Source organism: Actinia tenebrosa, unplaced genomic scaffold (assembly GCF_029948245.1).
Source record: "Actinia tenebrosa isolate PJP-AT-01 unplaced genomic scaffold, QUT_ActTen_1.0 PGA_scaffold17__23_contigs__length_9995812, whole genome shotgun sequence".
NCBI lineage: Eukaryota > Metazoa > Cnidaria > Anthozoa > Actiniaria > Actiniidae > Actinia > Actinia tenebrosa.
The window spans coordinates 3,508,607-3,529,802 of record NW_028292577.1 but is presented as its reverse complement, the minus strand read 5'-3'; the positions used below and the strand labels follow the sequence as shown (position 1 = coordinate 3,529,802).

The window sequence follows — 21,196 nt, the reverse complement described above, 5'->3', positions numbered from 1 at the left end:
TTTGAGTACCTATTTTGAAACCGCCGTTAAAATAATTCGCCATGGTCATTTACCAGCAAATACATCACCAAACGATCACATGACAAATAAACTTAACGACAGCATGTCTTATTTATAGGAAATATTAGTCTATGACACACAAAACAATGATATTTGTAAGCCATACTTTAAATGTATGTGGACCAGTGGTTGATGGGACCAGTTAGCTCTACAACCGTGACCTCTCTGGTAAATATCCGCTTTCAAACAATAGACTTTGACAGATTCATGACAGTTTCATTGAAATGCAGCGTTCTATTTTTATCGTTTGCCGCCAAATAAAAATATTCCGCGCAAACGTTGACATCAAAATATCAATAACTGTAGTTTATGGCTTTAAAAAGAGAGCAACAAATTGCGTTTGATTTAAGTATAGCTGGACATTCTCTATTCCTTACTGGCAAGGGAGGAACCGGCAAGTCATTCGTTGTGAAAACAATATTTAAAGAACTAACTAGGCCTTTATATACATAGGTTCATTTTCCGCCTCGCTCTAAACGAACTTTCTGGCGTACCACAAGGGGGAAACCCTTTTGATGATTCGTCCTATTTCTCTATCAGGGACTCCATTTTCTTTCCCCAGACCTTGGCAGAATATTTTATTTAACCTTGATAGTGGAACCTAGGATTCCGCTCCAGATATAGAAAAGTTTTTCAAAAGCCTGAAGGAAAAAAACATGAGATTTTAGATCCTGAAGACGAAATTAACGGTCAAATATTTTTTTATTTTCTTACCACTTACTAGAGAGTACGTTACACTAATACGTTAAATTTGAATTATAAGCTGCTCTCGAGTTACTTACATTACTCCTGCTATCACGTTACGTTAATCTGCTATCAAGTTACTGGTTAGTACGATTACCGGAAATTCAACGTATCAGCGTCTTGTTTCAAATCTCAAATGACACAGGAAACCCAATAAAGCACTTACTGATTTTTTTAATTCATGAACAAATTCTAAACACAGGAAACCCAATAAAGCACTTATTGATTTTCTTTATTCATGTACAAATTCTAAAGCCGGGCTCCCTGTGTTAATACTAGTAATAATAATAAACTCTTTATTTAAAGAGGGTAGCACGGAATAGTTACAAAATAACTAATAAACTGGTGGCCCTCTAAAACTAAAAAAACTAAAACTAATACATTTCCAGACGAAATGAAAATTGCAAAAGTTGTTCCTGTTTCTTGAAAAATGGTGATGGTGATCAAGTATCTAATTACAGACCCATAGTATCATTATTGTCCACTTTCTCGAAAATATTCGAAAAAATCATTTGTGAAAATTTAACTGAACACCTAGAACGCAACCACCTGCTTTATGATTTTCAGTTCGGGTTTAGGAAGAAAAAAACACAATGATGGCAATTCTTCATTTCTTCTCTATAGAATAAATGATTCGATTGATAACGGCAAAATTTCCTTGGGGGCATTCCTTGACTTATCAAAGGCTTTCGACACTGTTTGCCATGATATTCAACTTGATAAACTTTCTTATTATGGTATCTCGGACAGTATGCTAAAATAGTTTCAAAGTTATCTCTTATCAATCTCATGTTGAGTTCTTGAGGTCTTCTTTTGATGTCTTTTTTGCTTTGCATTTATATGTTTTGCAAAATAAAGCCTCACTTTTGTTAACTAGTATTTCAAAAAACTTTAAACTTTAGCTAAATTCTTTCAAAGTAAACTAAAACTTTGCCTTTTGAGCGACTCAAACACTACATGACTTTTGGCACGTACAGGAAGCCCTTCCAATGCAGTTCTCGTTTGACATGCGCTGTCAACTTTACTTTTTGTTGCTTCGCCTCTTTTTGATCTCAATGCCTTGCCATATAATAAATATCTTATTAACCTCGTTTGCTCGGTCCGTACCGCAAGTTATGGATCCTCTTTTTTTCCACTTTTTAATGGCCCGCGCGCTACGCGCTTGGGCCATAAGGCAGTGGAAAAAACTCGGTCCATAACTTACGGTACGGACCTCGCACTCGGTTAATAAGAGCTATTTATTTACGTTAACGATGCTCAATTTGTAACAAAGGCTATTCACTTGCTATTATATGCTGATGACATGAATCTTGTGTTCCATCATGCATCAGCTAAAAATGCTGTCCAATTCTTGAACAAGGAACTTGCTTTACTTGATGGATTGGTTTCAGGCTAATAAACGGTCAACATAACAAAAAACAAAAAAACAAAAAAACAAAAAAACCTATCAATCAATCGTTTTTATTACTTATACTATAAATATTTACACTGCACAATAGAAAATTAATACAAAGGAAAAGTAAATGCTACTCAAAATAACTATAAAGCTAATCTAGTTGAGTAACAATGTCCAAAGAATATTTCTGCATGTAAATCGTTGGACGTTATTACAAGGGTAAATTTACTATGATAACTTTGATTATTATTATAAACAGTAATTACATTTCGATATATACAATATAAACAATATGTATCATAGGTGTTGATTTTAGATATTTAGAAAGACAAAAAAATATAAAGAAAAAATATTTTTATAGACTATTAGGAAACTAGTAAATAAAGTAAGAAATAAATGAATAAATACGCATACAGATAGTCATGTGTATTTATCCACTCAATTATGTAAAAAGGTACCTAGAAGTTTCAAATATGTCACTTTGCATTATACGCTAATGATCTGAATAAAATGCTAGAAATTCAGATTTGATAGTTGACTTGAATGATTTTAAAGAAAGATTTTTGTAGGATTCTTGTAAATCATTCCATTTACAAGGACCAGTATATAATGTCGGGAGAATTTAACAATAATATTTGGCGGTCCTTATCGAGAGCTTTAATCTATGACTAACAGAAATGTCCTCATCCTCAATTTCAACATCAATGAGAAAGCCAATACTTTTCACTATCTTGTCAGTGTCTTCGTCCTGGGTAACAGGAATGCCTTTGATTTCAAGTGATTCTCGGCGGCCATATTGTTCTAGGTCATTCACTTCATTCTTGTATTGAGTGAGTTCATGACCAAGATTTGAAACTTGAGAAAGTAAGATTTTGTTCTCCATTTTTAAGGATTGGACTGTAGTCTCTAGTTTTTCAGATTCCTTCTTGAGGTCTTCGTAAGCAGAGCTTATGAACACCAAAGATTTTGTCAACGGTTCGAGCTTTTGATCAAGGAGTTTGAAGATTGACTTCATGAGCATCCACAAGCTAATCTTCAGAAGTTTTTTCAATTTAGACTCATCTAGTGACATAGTTGTATACTTAGATACCGATTTAAGAAAAAAAGAAACAATTACAAGATACAAAAAGTACAAAAATAAGTAGAAATTACGGGAGCTATGAAAAGTACGCCATGACTTCATGCATGCCGCTGACCAATCTCATACTTGGTTCTCGCCAAAAATTTAAGAGTATTGTGGCTGGCAATGTCCAGGACCTATTGCGTTTCAAAAATATGCATTCTGTTGGTAGAACCAATAGCACAAAGTTTTTAGGGCTGTTGTTAGATGAACACTTGTCGTGGGATTCACACATTAACTATATCTCAAGGAAAATTGCTAAATCAATTGGAATCTCGTATAAATGCAGACACCATCTCAATCTTGATATCTTGAAAAGTTTATACTTTAGTTTCATTTATTCGTATTTATCATATGGCGCGTTAATATGGGGAAGTAATTATAAAACAAAAGTATTACCTATTCTTATTTTACAAAACCCAAGAACTCCCAGTAGGCCACTCTTCCAAAAACTGGGAATTTTAAACATCTTCGAGATAGTTGTTTTTATAGTTGTTATGTTTTTTTCATGTATCATTTTATATTGTTGTAAGTCGAAATAAAAAAAACCTTAACTAGACAATAGAACTTGGTTTTACATTGATAAAGGACGGTGAAGTTCTTATCAAAGTTACTAATATTCCCGTGACAGTTCTTATAGTGCGCGCCAACAGCACTTGCTTTGTGTTCATGGATCCTTTGATAGAGATGTCTGCACGTGTATCCGACATAACCTGCTTCACACAGGTCACACTTGAAAGAATAGACCACATTCCCTACTTCTACTTCTTCTTCTACAGCTGAATCATATTACTTCTAAAGCACGGAGTTACAGCCCCAGCTGCTAAGCCAGGGTATGAGCCATTAATATAATATATATATATATATATTTAGGCACTGCCTAAAAGCGGAGCTCCCGATACGGAAGTCACAGGGAGAACAATTTGAATGAAACTGAAAGGTGAAGATAAGATCGGGAAAAAAATCTTCAATTATTTTTTATTCGAAATGATGATAATTTCTCCCATACTAAAAACCATGCAGTGAAATCGAATCGAAATGCACTACATCGTTTTTTGTTTTTTTGTTTTTTTTTTTTGCGCGAGTATACTCTCCCACTTAGGAATTTGGAAGATTCTTCGACAAAAAGTTTTCCAAGGCCGACAGTTTTAGGCTTTGAATCTCTTTTACTTAAAGAAAAACGAAAGATAATTACAGATAATTAAACCCCTTTTTTATAATAACACTTGCTCGAACAGCTTAATAAACAGTTGAATATTTGGTAACAATTTATATTTCATTTAATGATTAAATAAATTATCTGTAGAAAGATATAAAATTATTGAATGAAAGTCTTCTTTGTTTTGCCGATTGGACCACGCGATAGGAGGCGAACAAAGCTTTTTCTTGAACGAAAAACATACGAAAGCTGGTTAAAAACAACCGAATTGTTAAAGATTTACAAAGCTAAATAAAGGACGAATATTTGTTGCAATATGCTCTTCATGTTATATTTCCTCCAGCATTAAAATAAATTAATCTTATCGATAGAAATATAAAAAGTTTTGAGAGAATGTCTTTGATTTGTCGACTCGTCGAGAAAAATGCTTGTCAAAAAAAAAAAATATATATATATATATACGATTGCTTGCTAAAAAACGCACACCTGAATTCTTGAAGAACACTTCTTGATCCATCTTTGACTACATGAAAGTTTTTTTTTAATTGTTTTTGGTCTATAACTTGTCCTAAAGCGATTTTTCTGTGCATTTGAGAGCCGCATTTGTGAGTAGTTTTGCTTTGATATCAAGCGGGATTCCTGTGTTTACACGCCCGGACGGACGAACGGACGGACGTACGGACGTACGGACGGAAGTGACGTCAGCCAAACCATGAAAAATCAACTCGATGGTTTACCATTTTTTCTTAAGTATGGGGCTCCGCTCGCGATTGCCAAAAGAAAGTTGAACATTACATCTTGCAAATTCATATTTTGCAGTCTTTTTGCTGTACTGGGCTGCTACGAAGCGCCACTTTATCGTCAGGTGAATGGAATCATATCACGGCTACAGTTTTACTGTGCATTGAACTCAGTGGAGCTCGAAAATGGGCTCCCAAAATCTTAGAATTTCAAACAAATGTACAAAATCTAGACTGAAGATAGCTAAATAGGGAATGTTCCTACAGCTATACACTAATAGTTGTCAAGTTTTATATTGTCAAGAGTATTTCCGAGTTGCTGCGAGCTGTCAGGCGAGCAGCGACACTAATCTTGGGCTAATCGATTTTGAAAGTTCTTCCATTTCCTGACACGTGCCTGCCTCGTGTTGGTGTTTGGTCGCGCGTGATCTCTTTCACGTAACTTGTTGGCCCCCCCGCAACAATAAACTTCAACTTCAGGGGCAAATAGACTTTCCTCCCTCGTATTTCTAGTTCATATATTATTTATCTCACAAACAATTTAGGGACATTTTAAGGGGAAAGCAAGGCTATTTTATAAGCCTTATCGATGTTTTTGTGGACAATGATTATGATAAATTGTATCCTTAAACCATCTCTACTACATAGATGTTCTCTCTGAATGAAGTTAGTGATGGCTATTATATGTAAAGAAGATATAGTCATTAGAAACTGAAGTGGCGCACTCAGTGCTGGGCAATAGAGCAATACAAAGACAAATACACAAGAGACCATTTGTGTCTTTTGTTTAATAAATGTTCTGGTTGAGTAATAGTGACTATTAGTCACTAAATAGATACTATTTGTCAGTATTTAGTTTGATTTTATTTCATGGTTTAAGTGCATCCGCTCTAGACCAGTTTAGAGCTTCAAATTCTATTCGGATTACAGACTTATTTACTCATTCTTGCCCTCGTATCAGTGTCTAAATATTTAAAAATACCAACGGTAAAGTAAAGAATGCACAACTTCAACAAAACAAACAGTTTGAAATTCCACGGACCTTCATTGGAACATTAATATTCTATATAAAATCGAGGCTAACCCTGAGCAACAGAGAACTCGAATCTCGAGTATTAAGTAATGTACGTTTGAGCATGACAAACTGGTAACATGATGTCGTTAAGATACATGTCGTGATCATGAGATGCCTTGAAGTGTGAAAATCCTTGGACAAGCAAATCATCTCATTGACAGTTTACCGAGTTCCGTAAGAATTTATAAAGAGCTATGAAAAAAGACACGAAAATTACTGTGGAAAACTGATACGATATTAAAAGCGCCGGAAATCGCTAAATCCTTATTAGTGTTGTTTGTTATAGTCGAGGACAAAACGTACAAGGGATCCTGAGCATGGTTGTCGGTGTCACATTTAAAGATGGCGAAATAAAACTACATATATAAGTTGGTCGCTACTTAAAGATTTATCTTTCACCTTGACAGACACATACATTAGCTCATAAAAAGAAGGGGGAAAAAATGCAAGAATGACATTGCCAAACAAAATCGGGTTTAATTGCCTACAAGAAGAAAGGTTTCATCCCTCCATATTTGCTCTTCTCTTAGATGTTATCTGTGTAACACTCTTGTGAGTGCCTAAATTTGCAAATATATAAGAATATAAGTGAATATCGTTCAAATATAAGTGAATATCGTTCAAATATAAGTGAATATCGTTCAAATATAAGTGAATAGGTCAAATATTTTTGTATCCGATGTGAAGGGCCCAACAGGTTATGCTGGTCTCACAACATTTAAGTAGCATTACTTAATGGCTTTTTCAAATTTAAAATATATGACCGTGGAAACACACAGAGAACTACGATATAGTAAGTTCAGTAGTTGAAGCAGTTTAATGATATACAGGTCGAAGAAAGATGTCACTACAATCATCAGTATGTTGTCTGTTGGTAACCCTTTTTATGCTCCTTATACACGTACAAGCGAGTCGGATCGTCAAGGACGGCGTTTATAATAGCGCAAACACTAATGGGGAAACTCGAGCAAGAAGTACAAAGCCGCGTAAAGAATGTACAACCCAGGAATGTATGAAGGCAGCCTCGCTTGTTAAATCAGCCATGAATTTATCTGCAGACCCTTGTACAGACTTTTATCAATACGTCTGTGGAGGATGGATCCAGAACAATCCCATACCAAGCGGTACACCGTATATCGTCACTTTTACCAAGCTTACTGATGAAATAAACAAGAGTATTCTAAAGCGAAAGTTGGAAACAGGAATCAACAACATCCCAGGAGCGAGTACCCAACTGATGCGAATACCATCAGATGTCTACCAGTCCTGTATGAGTTTGGCTACGATTGATAATGTCGCTGACGGCCCTTTGCGACAACTGATCCAAGATCTGGGTACTTGGAGTATGACTGGACGATGGAATGAAAGTAACTGGAACTTTGTGAATGCAATTGCTACAATTCATCGAGAGTATACGTCCGCATCAGGGCCGTTATTTTCAGTTCAAGTTATTGTGAACGCACACCATAATGATGAATACATTATAAAGGTAATCAGCTATTTCTTACTTATCGACTACTCGCAGAGCCATCTATTTATTCCCCCCCCCCCCCCCTCCATTCATCCATCTACCCCTCAATATCCATCCATTTATATCACATCAAGAGACTATGATCTCTTGATAACACCCATCCATTCCATTTATTTATTTCAATTAAAAGTCTGACTTAGGCTCATCGATTTGTTTTAGATTGACGAAGCTGGACCCAAAAAGGCTACGAATAAGTACAGAAATGCAAAGGTAATTGATATCAGATGTTTAATTATAATTTATCAATTTATGGTGCATGAATATTAATTAAAAGAAATTTTCAAATGATGCTGATTCTGATGCTGATAGTCATGATGATGATGATTAGGAGGAGGAGGAGGATGATAATGACGATGAAAATGATGATGATGATTATGATGATGGTCAAGATGATAATGCTGAGGATGATGATGATGGTGATGATGATAATGATAATGATGATGATAATTATAAAGAAGAAGATGATGATGGTGATAATGATGAGGGTGAAGCTGATGCTAATGATGATGATGATGATGATTATCATTATTATTATTAATAACTATTATGAGGACGCGACCAGACGTACTTAAAAACTGTGTACGTTTGTTCCTTTCACGTAGTTTCTTGCAGCCTACAAGAAGTATATCGAAGATGTTGTCAAGTTGTTGGGCGGCACGAACAATGCCGTAGTTTCCCAGAAAGCACAAAAAATCATTGACTTTGAAACCAAACTTGCAGGGGTAAGTAAACTAATACCGCATTAGGTTCTTGAAGAAGGCAGGCAACCAGGGACGCAAGGATAGGAAGAAAGAAGGAAATAAAGGCTCTTCTTTCACTTGATTCCAATTGGAACTTAGAAACTAATTTTTTTAATCGAAGGATGAAACTCGGAGAAAAATCCTCGAAGCACATGAGAGAACCAACAAGCAACTACAACATACGACTCACATATGACATCGAGCCAGGCGGGACTCGAACCCGGGTCACTTTGGTGAGATGCGAGCGCCCTCACTGCTAAGCAACCATCGTTTCCCTTAGCACGCTTCACTAACACTGCTACACGTGCTTCGCTTCGTGATCCTAAACTTGTTTTTCTCGTGCCCCTACAGCTCCAGCGTTTTATCTTCCATAACTAAATATTCATCTTCCAAAAGATATAAACCAATCTCACCATTGTATCCTCTTTTTGTTAGATAATGATACCGCCACACGCCAAACTCCTCTACCATAGAATGTCCATCAATGAACTTCAAAGAGATGCTCCTCAGGCATGTAATGAATTATATCTCGACATCTGACTTAATTATTCAGATGCCTTTACATTTCACATTTAATTCTCATCATTATCATCATTATCACCATTATAATCATTATTATCATTATTATTATTATTGATCATGGCCATCATCATCATTATCATCATCACCATCATCATCATCACCACCATCATCATCAACACCATTATCACCTGCACCATCATTATCATCATCACCATCATCATTGTCATCATCACCACCACCATCATCATCGTCTTGACCATCATTATTATCATCATCATCATTATTATCATCATCATCATCATCATCACCACCATCATCATCGTCATCAACATCATTATCATCATCATCATTATTATTATCATCATCATTGTTATCATTATCATCATCATCATCATTATCATCATCATCATCACCATTATCATCATCATCATCATCATCATCATCACCATTATCATCATCATCATCATCTTTATCTTCTAATGGCTTTCAATTGGTTAAAAGTTCTGTTCATGATTTTATATTTAGTTTGATTGGCTCAATCACCTAAATAGGGTGTTGGCACCTAAAACCGTGCTTGGGAGCGAAATGATCGAAGTTCCTACACTGCTTTACTTAAAAAAATGTATGGAATTGGTGCGGAATGAATCGAAAAGGTATGAAGGTGTCTTTACATGCATTGTCGTCTTTAGGATACTAAAGGAGGTAACGCCTACCTACCTACCTACCTATACATACTTCCCTACCTCCGTACCAATGTACCCACCTACCTATAACTTATCAATAAACCTATCTAGCTATAATCTATCTGTCTGTCTGCCCATCTAGTACCTACTCACCTAGCTACCTATAACGACCTAATTTTATCGGCTATCTAATTACAATATTCAACAAAGAATGACAAAAGTTGTAACCTTATCTATAACCCTATAGTGTCTTGGCGAACTACCTTGTGTGGTATGTGATCCAGGATGAGATGTCCTTCATGTCTGAGCCCTATAGAAATGCAAGCATGCTATACAAAAGAAGCACAAGTGGGATTAGAGGCCAAGAGGAACGATGGAAAGCTTGTATGAAATATGCTAATAGTAGAGATTTCGTTGGTGACATCATAGGCGCGTCATACGTAAGGGACAATTACACCAAAGTGGTACGAAACCAAAACATGGTATGTGAGGGACCTATGCTTCCCATCTTTTCCTCCTTTCTACCATCTTTCCTTCTATCAACGTTTTCATTAATATTCAATGTTTTCATTCGCTCCTTTTTTCCCCTTTTTTTTATTCCCACTTTATTAATTTATTTATCTGCATCAAAATCCTTATCATTAAAGATCAAAGGCATCACAAACGATATACGAAAGGCTTTCAAAGAGAACGTCAAATCACTAACATGGTTAGACGATACCACCAAGAATACAGTGTATGACAAGGTACGTAGTGCACTTGGTATTATATAAGTACTTGTGTAATTTCCTTCAGTCTTTTTCGTTTGGTTTCTGACATCGATTGATTCATCCTTTAGCTTGATGTTATGAGAAATGAAGTGGGTTTTCCTTATTACTTTGCTAATACAACGTCATTCACAAGTAAATTCAGCAAGTATGATAATGTAAGTATATACTCTTTAGAGTAACCATAGAATCGATCATAAGAATATAGATTAATGATCTTTTTTTTTAAAAACGTCCAGTGTAAAAAATATTTTCATGGTTTGATGCCATCATAGTTAATGAAGTGGAATGGTTAAGAAACCAAATGTTCTAGGTTTTGGTTCGACTTTATCCATTGTTATATACCTATTTCAATAAAGTTAGTCACCAAAAACCTAGAAAGCTGTGATCACTGAGAATCATTGGAAAATGTTTCATATTCAACAAGTAAAGCTTTTGGCACAAACTGCAGCAGTTGAGGATGCTCAGAGGAGGTGAACTTGTAACTGGTAGAAGATCTCAAGTCTATCAACAGTTATCAAGCGGTTGAAACGTGTAAAATGTATCTATCCATAATCCTTGTCGGTCTCAGCTTTGTAGCTTTTTCAGGTGACTAACTTTATTGAAATAAGTGTATGACGTTGACCGTGTACAGAGAAGGGAACAATTGCTTCGTTAGTTCACAGTATTAAGGAATATAGAAGATTTTTCCCTTAAAAAAACGTTCTTAAATAGTTATTATTTGTTAATTAATCGTACATGATTAATATCAATTCTTTATTGAAAAGGAAAATGCCTTTTTTCATGCTTTCTTATTTATCATCTAAAACTTAACTGTATCTGCGCGGAAATAGTTATCCGCATGCTTTGTTGCTTTGTGGTTATCCAATGGAAGTTTCCACTTTCAAAATGTTCATACATGAAAATAATAAGGAAATGAGTATTTTCAGCCATACTTGCTTTAATTCCTTGTGCACGGTATCACGTGATGGTACGGTTCAACATCAAACGCAAAACAATAGCTTTGTTGTATGGAGTTTCCAAACCATTCCACTCCATTAACTATGATGCCATACATATTTCATAGGTTATTACCAGTAACACCAACTTTCACCAGAACATGATAGCGATAACCAAAGCAAAGAACAATGCGCGTCTGGGGAACTTTAAGACTACAGCTGATAAAAGAGAGTAAGAAAACGAGTATTTTAGTTACATCAATATTTTGTAGTCGGCATTTATTTACTTACTCATTCATTCGTCTTTTACTTCCTTCTTTCTTTCCTTTCTTTGCCTACCCATCCGTGTCCGTGCAATGTTTTTATTAAATTTCAAAACACGGCCCTGCAAACTTCAAAGAATTTTTAATACAGAAAATATCGGTAACAGATACTCAGAATAACAGAGCTTTTTTTCTGATTTTTATTTTCAATTGTTCCTTGTTTGGTTGTGTGTTCTGGCCACGTTCTGTCTAGCATCTGGTTAAGATAGAATATATATTTAGGCACTGCCTAAAAGCGGAGCTCCCGATACGGAAGTCACAGGGAGAACACATAATAAAAACCATGCAGTGAAATCGAATCAAAATGCAGTACATTTTTTTTTTTGCGCGATTATACTCTCCCACTTAGGAATTTTGTATACAACTCACCACCACTCTCAGGGGCTAGTTTTGTTCTTGGAAGATTTTCTTCGACAAAATTTTCCAAGGCCGACAGTTTTAGGCTTTGAATCTCTTTTACTTAAAGAAAAACGAAAGATAACTACCGATAATACAATACAATATCAAGTTTAGTGAAATTTTCCTCGGATGTCTTTAATTGAAATCGAAAATATGGAGATTTAGGACAAATCAAGATTAACAAAACAGACTTGAAAACTGGTTAAGGTGAGCAGAAAATAACCTCTTTGTTATAATAATTTCGTCCTTTACAGAGCGAGACGAAGTTTACATTCAGTTAAACTTGAAAAAACAACTGAGACAAAATAGAAAATAATGCAAAAGGCAATGCAAAATACAAAATGACGAATTTCTTGCCAGTAAATTGGCGTTTGTAAATTTTTTGAGTATTTTTTAGCTTTTTAAAGCGAAAGACAAAGTCTTTATACAATAACATCTCTCATTTTTATAATCATACTTGCTTGAACAGCATTAATAAACAGTTGAATATTTGGTAACAATTTATATTTCATTCAAAGATTAAATAAATTATCTGTGGAAAGATATAGAATTATTGAATGAAAGTCTTCTTTGTTTTGCCAATGGAACCCCGCAATAGGAAGCGAACAAAGCTGCATTTTTCTTGAATGAAAAACATACGATAGTTGGTTAAAACAAACCGAATTGTTAAAGGTTTACAAAGCTAAATAAAGGACGAATATTTGTTGTCGTAATATGCTCTCCGTGTTATATTTCCTCCAGCATTAAAATAATATCAAGCTTATCTATAGAAATATAAAAAGTTTTTAGAGAAAGTCGTTGATTTGTCGATTCGTCGGGAAAAATGCTTGTTAAAAAAAAAAAATATATATATATATATATACGATTGTTTGCTAAAACCACACACCTGAATTCTTGAAGAACACTTCTTGATCCATCTTTGACTACATGAAAGTTTTTTTTATTTGTTTTTGGTCTATGACTTGTCCTAAAGCGATTTTTTCTGTTCATTTGAGAGCCGCATTTGTGAGTAGTTTTGCTTTGACATCAAGCGGGATTCCTGTGTTGTGTACACGGACGGACGGACGGACGGCGGACGGACGGAAGGGACGTCAGTCTAGAGGACAATGAGCCCAATACTTAGAGGGGGACTAGCACGAAAATCACTGGTTAAAGTTTTTTTAGGATGGGAAGTGTTATAGTTTAAAGAATTTGTATAGGAGTCTGTGACGTCATACACTCAACACTAAACATCGCTCCATACATTTCTTTGTATTTTGTAGCCAAAATATCCGCTAGTTTTATACTCAGTATTGAAGGAAAAAATATCATAAAATGACTCTAATCACAAGTTATGTACGTTAAGTCCCTCAGCGAACGTTATTACTCTAATCACAAGTTATGTACGTTAAGTCCCTCAGCGAACCTTTGGGTTTAATAGAAAAAGAGTAAAACATGAAGTTTTCTTGTAAAGAAATAGATGGAGCGATGTTTAGTGTATGACGTCACAGACACCTACAAAAATTCGTAAAAACATAATACTTCCCATTGGAATATTAAGGCAAATTTAGCCAGTGATTATTAAACCCTTAAAGATTATTCCATTGAAGTTTCAGCCAAATTAAATTTCGGACGATTTTAGTATTTTTACACAAGTGAAAATTATAAATCCGGCGCGCTCATTGGTCACAATTTACGTCTTATGCGCACGCTCGTTTGTCAATTTGTGCCGCTTGCAGTGATAAAAAAAAAAAAAAATGAAAAAAAAAAACCCCTCTCTCTATCAATTATTATATTCGCTGGTGTTAGGCGCAGTGAATATTCGCTCTAAGACTCGCGTCTCGTTAATTATTCCCCAATATTCACGTCGCCATCGGCGAATAATTGTTGAATATTTGTTCATTTTTAGGTGGTGGTTTACGAAACCTCAGTATGCTGGTGCCTTTTATTTGCGTAAGAGTAATACTATATGTAAGTAGAATAAAGTCAATCCAAACTTTACAAATATACTTTATCCCAACCGTGGTATATACACCTATTTCAGAAATCGTTGTCGCACCAAAAGTCTCAAGCAACAAGCCAAGACTGCAGAGAACGCTGTTACTTTTAGCTGTAATTAGTTTATTCATGGTGCATTTTCATTTATTGACTTCACAAATTGCTCCAAGCAAGGCTGCTTGAGATGATAATTAGTGTAGAGCTATAGCCACTTGCATGAACCATGAATAAATCAATTAGGATTAAAAGTACCTGCGTATTCTGGAGCCTTGGCTTGTTACTTGAGGCTCTTGGTGGGACAACGATTTTCGAAATATATAAACTAGGTGTAAATAAATTATCGTAGTATGTACCACACTTGAGAACTAAAGACTCTCCACGATAAGTACTACTTTATTTATATTTTGTACCGGTGATCGTACCTCTAATGCTGAGTTCATTTTATGAATTGTATCTTTAGTTCTTACAGACGGGATTATCAGACCACCCTTCGTGTACAAGAGTGACTCCTTGAAGTAAGACTATGTTCTTATTTTCTTTATACATTATATACTGATATAAATGATGATTGGACACAGTATATACATATATATATACTCTCTAGATCTTGGTTTTATATGCAGCTTTTTGAAAAAACGTTGTCGCTGAACGGCTCCGCGACTACTCGACTAGCCCGAACGGAAGTATGAGTAGAAATAACTGAAGCAGTAAAATTTTAGCTGGCGCTAAAGAATATCATGGAGAGTACAGCTCGAATGAATGTTTACCTTCGCATTCTACGAAAAGAAAACAAGTTAATAGCTTCTTCTTTCGGTTCAGTTTTCATGCCGAGGACTTGTGTCATTCAAACCGCTCGTCAGCGTAGATCTTTACTGTATGCTCGAGACATGGCTAACGAAATGGAAACGCTGTGACCTCAAGACGTAGCTAATAATATTTGCAGATAACCCTTCAGTGATTTTTACCCATACTCTTTTTCGGTGTAGTCGAGTCGTAATCGCGAAGCTGGTCAGCGACAACGTTTTTTCAAAGGACTGTATACAACCATATATGCAAAAACGTTGACCCTATATATATATATATTATAGAGAGAGAGAGAAAGAAAAAGAGAGAGAGAGAAAGAAAGAGAGAGAGAGAGAGAGAGAGATTTTCTTTTTATTATCTAAACACAAGCCAAAACCTGTTGAAAACTTTGGAAAAGAAGTCATGTATATCTTCACTAGTGAGGAAATGGAAATATGTCACTGAGGTCCCGGATGCAGTTCGTATGAAAAAATACGAGTGGTGTATTTCCCAGTAAAACCCTAATGTCTATATGATAAATATACACTAGTATATCAAAAGCATATGAAAAGCAAATCAGAAATTATGGTATATCGTCGCTGATATTTTTCAGAAACCCCGAGTTATAACCAACTAGGGAAAAAATATCAGGGATGATATCCCATAATTTCTGATGTGAAATGAGTCAACAAGATAAGTACCCAATCTCTACTCATTTCCATCAATCCCTTTAGTTGTGTGCGCTACAAAAAAGCAATTCTTTATCGTTTTCAGAGCGCTAAATTTTGGTGCTCTTGGGTTTTTCATCGCACATGAGATAACACATGGATTCGATAACGTTGGTAAGGAACAGGATTGTGTAAACGAAGCAAAGGAAAAAAACTAAGGGAAAAATTGCTATACCTATTCGTTTAGAAATAATAAATGTTGAAGTTATAGAACAGTGGTCAGTATTAAATACGGTAGCAAGGAATAAAAACAAAACTTAAGATTGGTTCCACAGAAATTGATCTAACCGCCGTCCATTGTTGTGGACGAAAAAACTAGGTTTTTTTATTGAACACCTCTACGCATGACAACCGCAAAGTCTGCTGTAAGATTTTTGAGCCCACGATACTAGTGAGCATATCCTTTTATTAAAACTGCTGACTGACAATAGAGAAAAACCTTTGCGCATATGCGCATTTTCTAAGAATTTTGAAGAGTTTGAGTGAGAAAATATTTTTTGTTTTTTCAAGTGTATGAAAACGTTCGAGAGAACTGTCGGACCAAGATACTGTATTAACAAACACAATATGAAAGAATTAGTAGCCTTAAGTTTCAAGCATGGACGCTAAGTTTTGGCATTTTGGCAAGTCCAATTTATCGGACAGGTTTGAAAGCCAAATTTACATATTTACAAATTTGCATACGAATTCAGAGCATGCGCAGGCGTTTTTCACTCGTGTCTTGCTGACTATTAACGAGCGCACTATTTTCGCTGTCATCAGTTGCCTAGTAACGCTAACGCATGCGCAACAGAAAAAGTGAGACAAACGTATAGAAAACACGACAAAACTAAACAATTCTCTAGGAGGAATAAATAAAGGTTTTAAGATAATTGTTTGAATGTCTTATATCATTTTGTCAAATTCACATGGTGAGGAACAAGAAAGAACGAAGACCATTTGTAGACTCCATTTACTATTGAGTAATGAAAATATATTATTTATTTTATTCCAGGCAGCAAGTTTAACAAAGAAGGTGAAATAAGCTCTCAATGGTGGACAAATAGTTCTCTTCACAATTTCAAAGCCAAAATCCAGTGTATCATCGATCAGTATTCAAGATACCTGCTACTCGGACTTTATCCCGTAAGTGGCTCCTTAACTAGTTGAGATTTGTTTTGATAATTTGACATGTAAAGTACGTGATTACTCCCCAATATATAATAATCATCTTAGTTTAGGTTTCTTACCGTCTTGAATCCAATGTCAGAATACGTTGAAATTTCTTTTTTGGATTCTTTTGTTGTGGAATCCAAAATGCAAATCAGATTCTGTTTAGCTCTTGAAGTCCAGAAGAATAAGCAGCTTTACCCTTCTTTTTTTTCCTTTCTTCCTTGCTTTATGCTTTGTTTTCTTTGTTCTTTTTCCCCTTCCATTTCTTCTCAATCTATCATTTTTTCTTTATCTAGCTGTTTTTTTGATGACATGTATTGATGTATTGAGCAATGTAATGACCACCTTTCTTTAGTTTGTTATTAATCTTGTCCATTAGCTCAAAGCTAGGGGCCGTCATTTAGGCGAAAATATCGCAGACAATGGTGGATTTAAAGCTGCTCTCAAGGTAAATAGAGAAGTATTTTAGCTCAGGCGTATTTCTTTTATCATTTCAAACCCTTTAAAGACCTTTGAATGACATATATTCATGATTAATAAACCAATGTTGTGGTCTGAAATAAAGGATTTGAAAATGTTTTCCTTGTTATCCTCGTTGATCCGCCTCCCCCTCCCATCACAATGCTGCGCCTCCGTCTACAGATATGGACCATCCTCCCTCCCCTCCCTTCCCTTCCCTCCCCCTCCCCCCACTCCCCCTCCTATTCCTTACCCCCAACGTACTAAAACCTTTACATGTTTTTGCAGGCTTACTTCAATTGGTCAAACAAAAACGTCAATGACCTATGGTTGTTACCAGGATTAAACTTCACTAATGAACAGCTATTCTACATAGGATTTGGACAGGTACCATAACCATAGATTAATATTAATGTGGAATTGATTTGAAACACACGGCACGGTAACAGATTGCATCAGCCAATCGCAATGACATATACATTGAACTCTCTTAATCCGTCAGAATACTGGTACGATAACGGAGCATACCGCCTCAGCCAATCACAGTAACATATACATTGAACTCTCTTAATCCGTCAGAATACTGGTACGGTAACGGAGCAACCGTCTCAGCCCATCACAGTAACATATACATTCAATTCTCTTTATCCGTCAGAATACTGGTACGGTAACGGAGCAACCGTCTCAGCCCATCACAGTAACATATACATTCAATTCTCTTTATCCGTCAGAATACTGGTTCGGTAACGGAGCATACCGCCTCAGCCAATCACAGTAACATATACATTGAATTCTCTTAATCCGTCAGAATACTGGTACGATAACGGAGCAACCGTCTCAGCCAATCACAGTAACATATACATTGAATTCTCTTAATCCGTCAGAATACTGGTACGGTAACGGTACGAATTCCATTCAAACTAAGCACAGCCCACTAGCTTTGTAACAATGCAGTCAGAAATTTAGACATTTCCAATTTCATGCACCAATACGAATGTTGAGGAAATGACGTAAATTTTCATTACTTACTAGTTAAAAACTGAGGCTTAGATTTTTTCAATGGAAAGTCTCAATGTCTCGCAGGAAAAACTCAAAAAACGAAAAGGCTTATCCAATGTACTAAAAATGTGTTGTGCTGCAGCAGTGTGTATCCCAGCTGATCATGATATTTTCTACATACAATACATATCTTACTGAGCTAATATAATTTTTTTTTCCTGTTATTAATAACAGACTTTATGCTATCACGGTACAGATGAATACAGAATATCGTTCTTGAATAAAATCACAGAACCGGAATTCAGGTTTGATATTCAGCTGTGCTCTATAGCTAGAAGCAAGGCCATAAGGAAGCTTTTCACCGTTCTGATACGTTTTCACTTCCACTTTCCCTTTCTATTTCTATCCACTTTCCCCCTACTGCTATTCATCTGTATTGCCATTTACATTTCTATACTACTTTGTGTTTGTATTTATTCATTTTTCATCTCAATTCCATTTCCATTTCTATTTCCTTTTTGATTGCTACTTCCTTCCTGTTTCTACTTCATTTTAATTTGTCTTTTGTTAATTTAATTTAATTAATATTTTCCTCATTCCCATTCCTACTTCCATTCCCATTCCTCATTCTATTTCTACCAGTACTTCCCACATCCAATCTCATTCTTTCTTTTTCCATTCATGTTTTTTCCATAGGGTTAAAGGAACACTATCGAACTCTGTCGAGTTTGCCAACGCATTCAACTGCCAGCCAAACAGTCCGATGAATCCGACGACTAAATGCTCTATTTGGAGTACTCAGTAAGGATGGTTCTCCTGGTGGCCCATTGTCTGATATATTATGGGTAAACCCTAATAGACATCATAAGATTCCCGTCTTCCGTAAAAACCAGCTTGTGAGTTGAGAGTTGTGTGTTTAGAATATTCAATGTAGTGGTGGTGAGCGTGGACTATGTCACAAACACCTATTCAAAAAAGTACGGCTGGTGAAGTTTTTGTTGCTTGTTGCCACATACCATGCGTGAACTACACTATGGGCGACGTGAATTCAGTGTGCAAAAGGTCTCAACCATATGAAATATTCCTAAGCTTTGTCTGCATGTTATTCCGGCATATAGTAACACAATGACCACTATAATAAATTCCAATCTTGTTAAGCATCATGGAACATGAGTTCGTATACTTTGTCTACACGCTTTACCAGCATAATATCTGTGCTAACGTTATTTGCATTAACTAGAATACATGAGGTCCAAACTTGTTAAGCAGCATTCAACATTATGCAACAACACCTTCACCAACCTTTTATTGGATGAGCTGTATATCCACGACGCAATATAAAATAATCTACTTATAAAAGTTAATAATGAATGTATACTGTTATGAAAGGTCTGCGGCTATGCTAATAAAAAAAAAATAGTTGACACAAAACACGCCGTCTAAGGAGTTTGCTTCTCTCAAAGAAAATGTCCTCTTTTGTCAGAATATATTTATAAAGAGAATGCTTCTACACCACCTTCTCACTCATGACCGACAGCCCCATGGTCCGTACTGCTGTGGCCATTCTTTAGCCAGTCTTCGTTATATACCTTGGTTAGTAATCCTTTGCCATTTCAGACCACTTGTCATCCTAGCTTGAGAAAAAGCTTCTTTTTGTTTGAGTTGTGTCTAGATACAAGTGTCTTTTATGGTGTCAAATGATGTCAAAACAAAAAACCATAACAAAAAAGGAAAAAAGAGGGCGTGGGGGTCAAAAAGGTCAAGTACGGACGAACAGGACACGAATACTAATGCAAACTGTTAAATAAAGAAAGGATATTCTAGGGAATGATAGATGGTCTTTCTAAGAAATAATTTATTATTATCCCACATTACATCACATTATATAATATTACGATATGAGAAAAGATTCATGGTCTTGAATGGGAAAACATGTACATCCAAGTTTGCAAAACCGAATCTACTTCCTGTTTGCACTTTACCATGAAACAGGGAAAGCCAAGGGCGGATCCAGAAAAAAATATGAGGGGGGGGGGGGGGGGGAGGGGGGGGGGCTAATGGAGTTTAGGGGAGGGGGGCTTGAGTTTTGGGGGGGGGGCTAATTGAGTTGGGGGGGGGGGGGGCTAATCGAGTTTCTTCCGTCAACACAACGGAAAACAATATAAAAAAGCATCGTATTTTTCTGCTGAAGGGGGACTTTAGCCCCCCTTTGCGCCCCCCCCCCCCCTGGATCCGTCCTTGAAAATTGCGATTACTTTGAATAAGGTTATGTTAATTATGCCTGTTCATTGGTCATGATTAGGGTTTTCCAAGTTCATTTGACAATTCAAAATTAAGTCCCTGAACACTACTTTGACAAGTTGCAACAATGAGAAGTTTTATGCTTGTTTATGGGTCAACACTTCAATCTTTATCATACTATAGCTAATCGAATCAACTGTACTTCTTGGATGCCTAAGGCACGCGATAGACCGGGTTTTCTTTTATGTGTTAATAAAACCTAATTTACGTGACCACGAGTGCATCGGACGGACGGACGGACGGAAGATGAAAGGGAGGGATGGGTTGATAGAATAAATTCATAGCAAAGACAACTAATAAGCCTTTTCATAGTTTAAGAATCGATTCCACTGCGCATGCGCATTTCTCACCTTCTTTTGTTTAATTAAGAACAAAAGAAGATTTAGACAAAAGAAGGTGAGAAATTCGGGATAAAATCGCATGCGCAGTGGAATCGATTCTTAAACTATGAAAAGGCTTATTGCGGTAGATAGATAAATAGATAGTTTTATTCAGAAAACATTGCAGCCTATAGGCTGAATTGCGTTTATGTTACATATGAATATGATAAATAAAATACAAATAATAAATTCAATTCAAAATAGGAATTTAAAATTATAA

At 35.9% G+C, this 21,196-nt stretch overlaps 2 protein-coding genes across 2 annotated transcripts; both read left to right on the top strand.

Annotated features, from left to right (window-relative positions):
• The first annotated feature begins 7,035 nt into the window (after nt 1–7,035).
• On the top strand, nt 7,036–9,105 carry LOC148910240 (endothelin-converting enzyme 1-like). Its single transcript, XM_089032006.1, has 4 exons — nt 7,036–7,783; nt 7,985–8,035; nt 8,428–8,547; nt 9,001–9,105. The coding sequence occupies exons 1-4, from the start codon at nt 7,136–7,138 to the stop codon at nt 9,103–9,105; spliced, it is 924 nt and encodes a 307-aa protein (XP_088888132.1). The 5' UTR covers nt 7,036–7,135.
• A 511-nt stretch (nt 9,106–9,616) lies between these two features.
• On the top strand, nt 9,617–19,696 carry LOC116294768 (endothelin-converting enzyme homolog). Its single transcript, XM_031702428.2, has 13 exons — nt 9,617–9,740; nt 10,018–10,252; nt 10,418–10,516; nt 10,609–10,695; nt 11,604–11,707; nt 14,086–14,147; nt 14,635–14,689; nt 15,732–15,799; nt 16,680–16,810; nt 17,217–17,285; nt 17,585–17,683; nt 18,530–18,600; nt 18,992–19,696. Exons 1-13 carry the CDS (start codon nt 9,673–9,675, stop codon nt 19,098–19,100), a joined length of 1,257 nt encoding a protein of 418 aa, XP_031558288.2. The 5' UTR covers nt 9,617–9,672; the 3' UTR covers nt 19,101–19,696.
• Nucleotides 19,697–21,196: the final 1,500 nt, after the last annotated feature.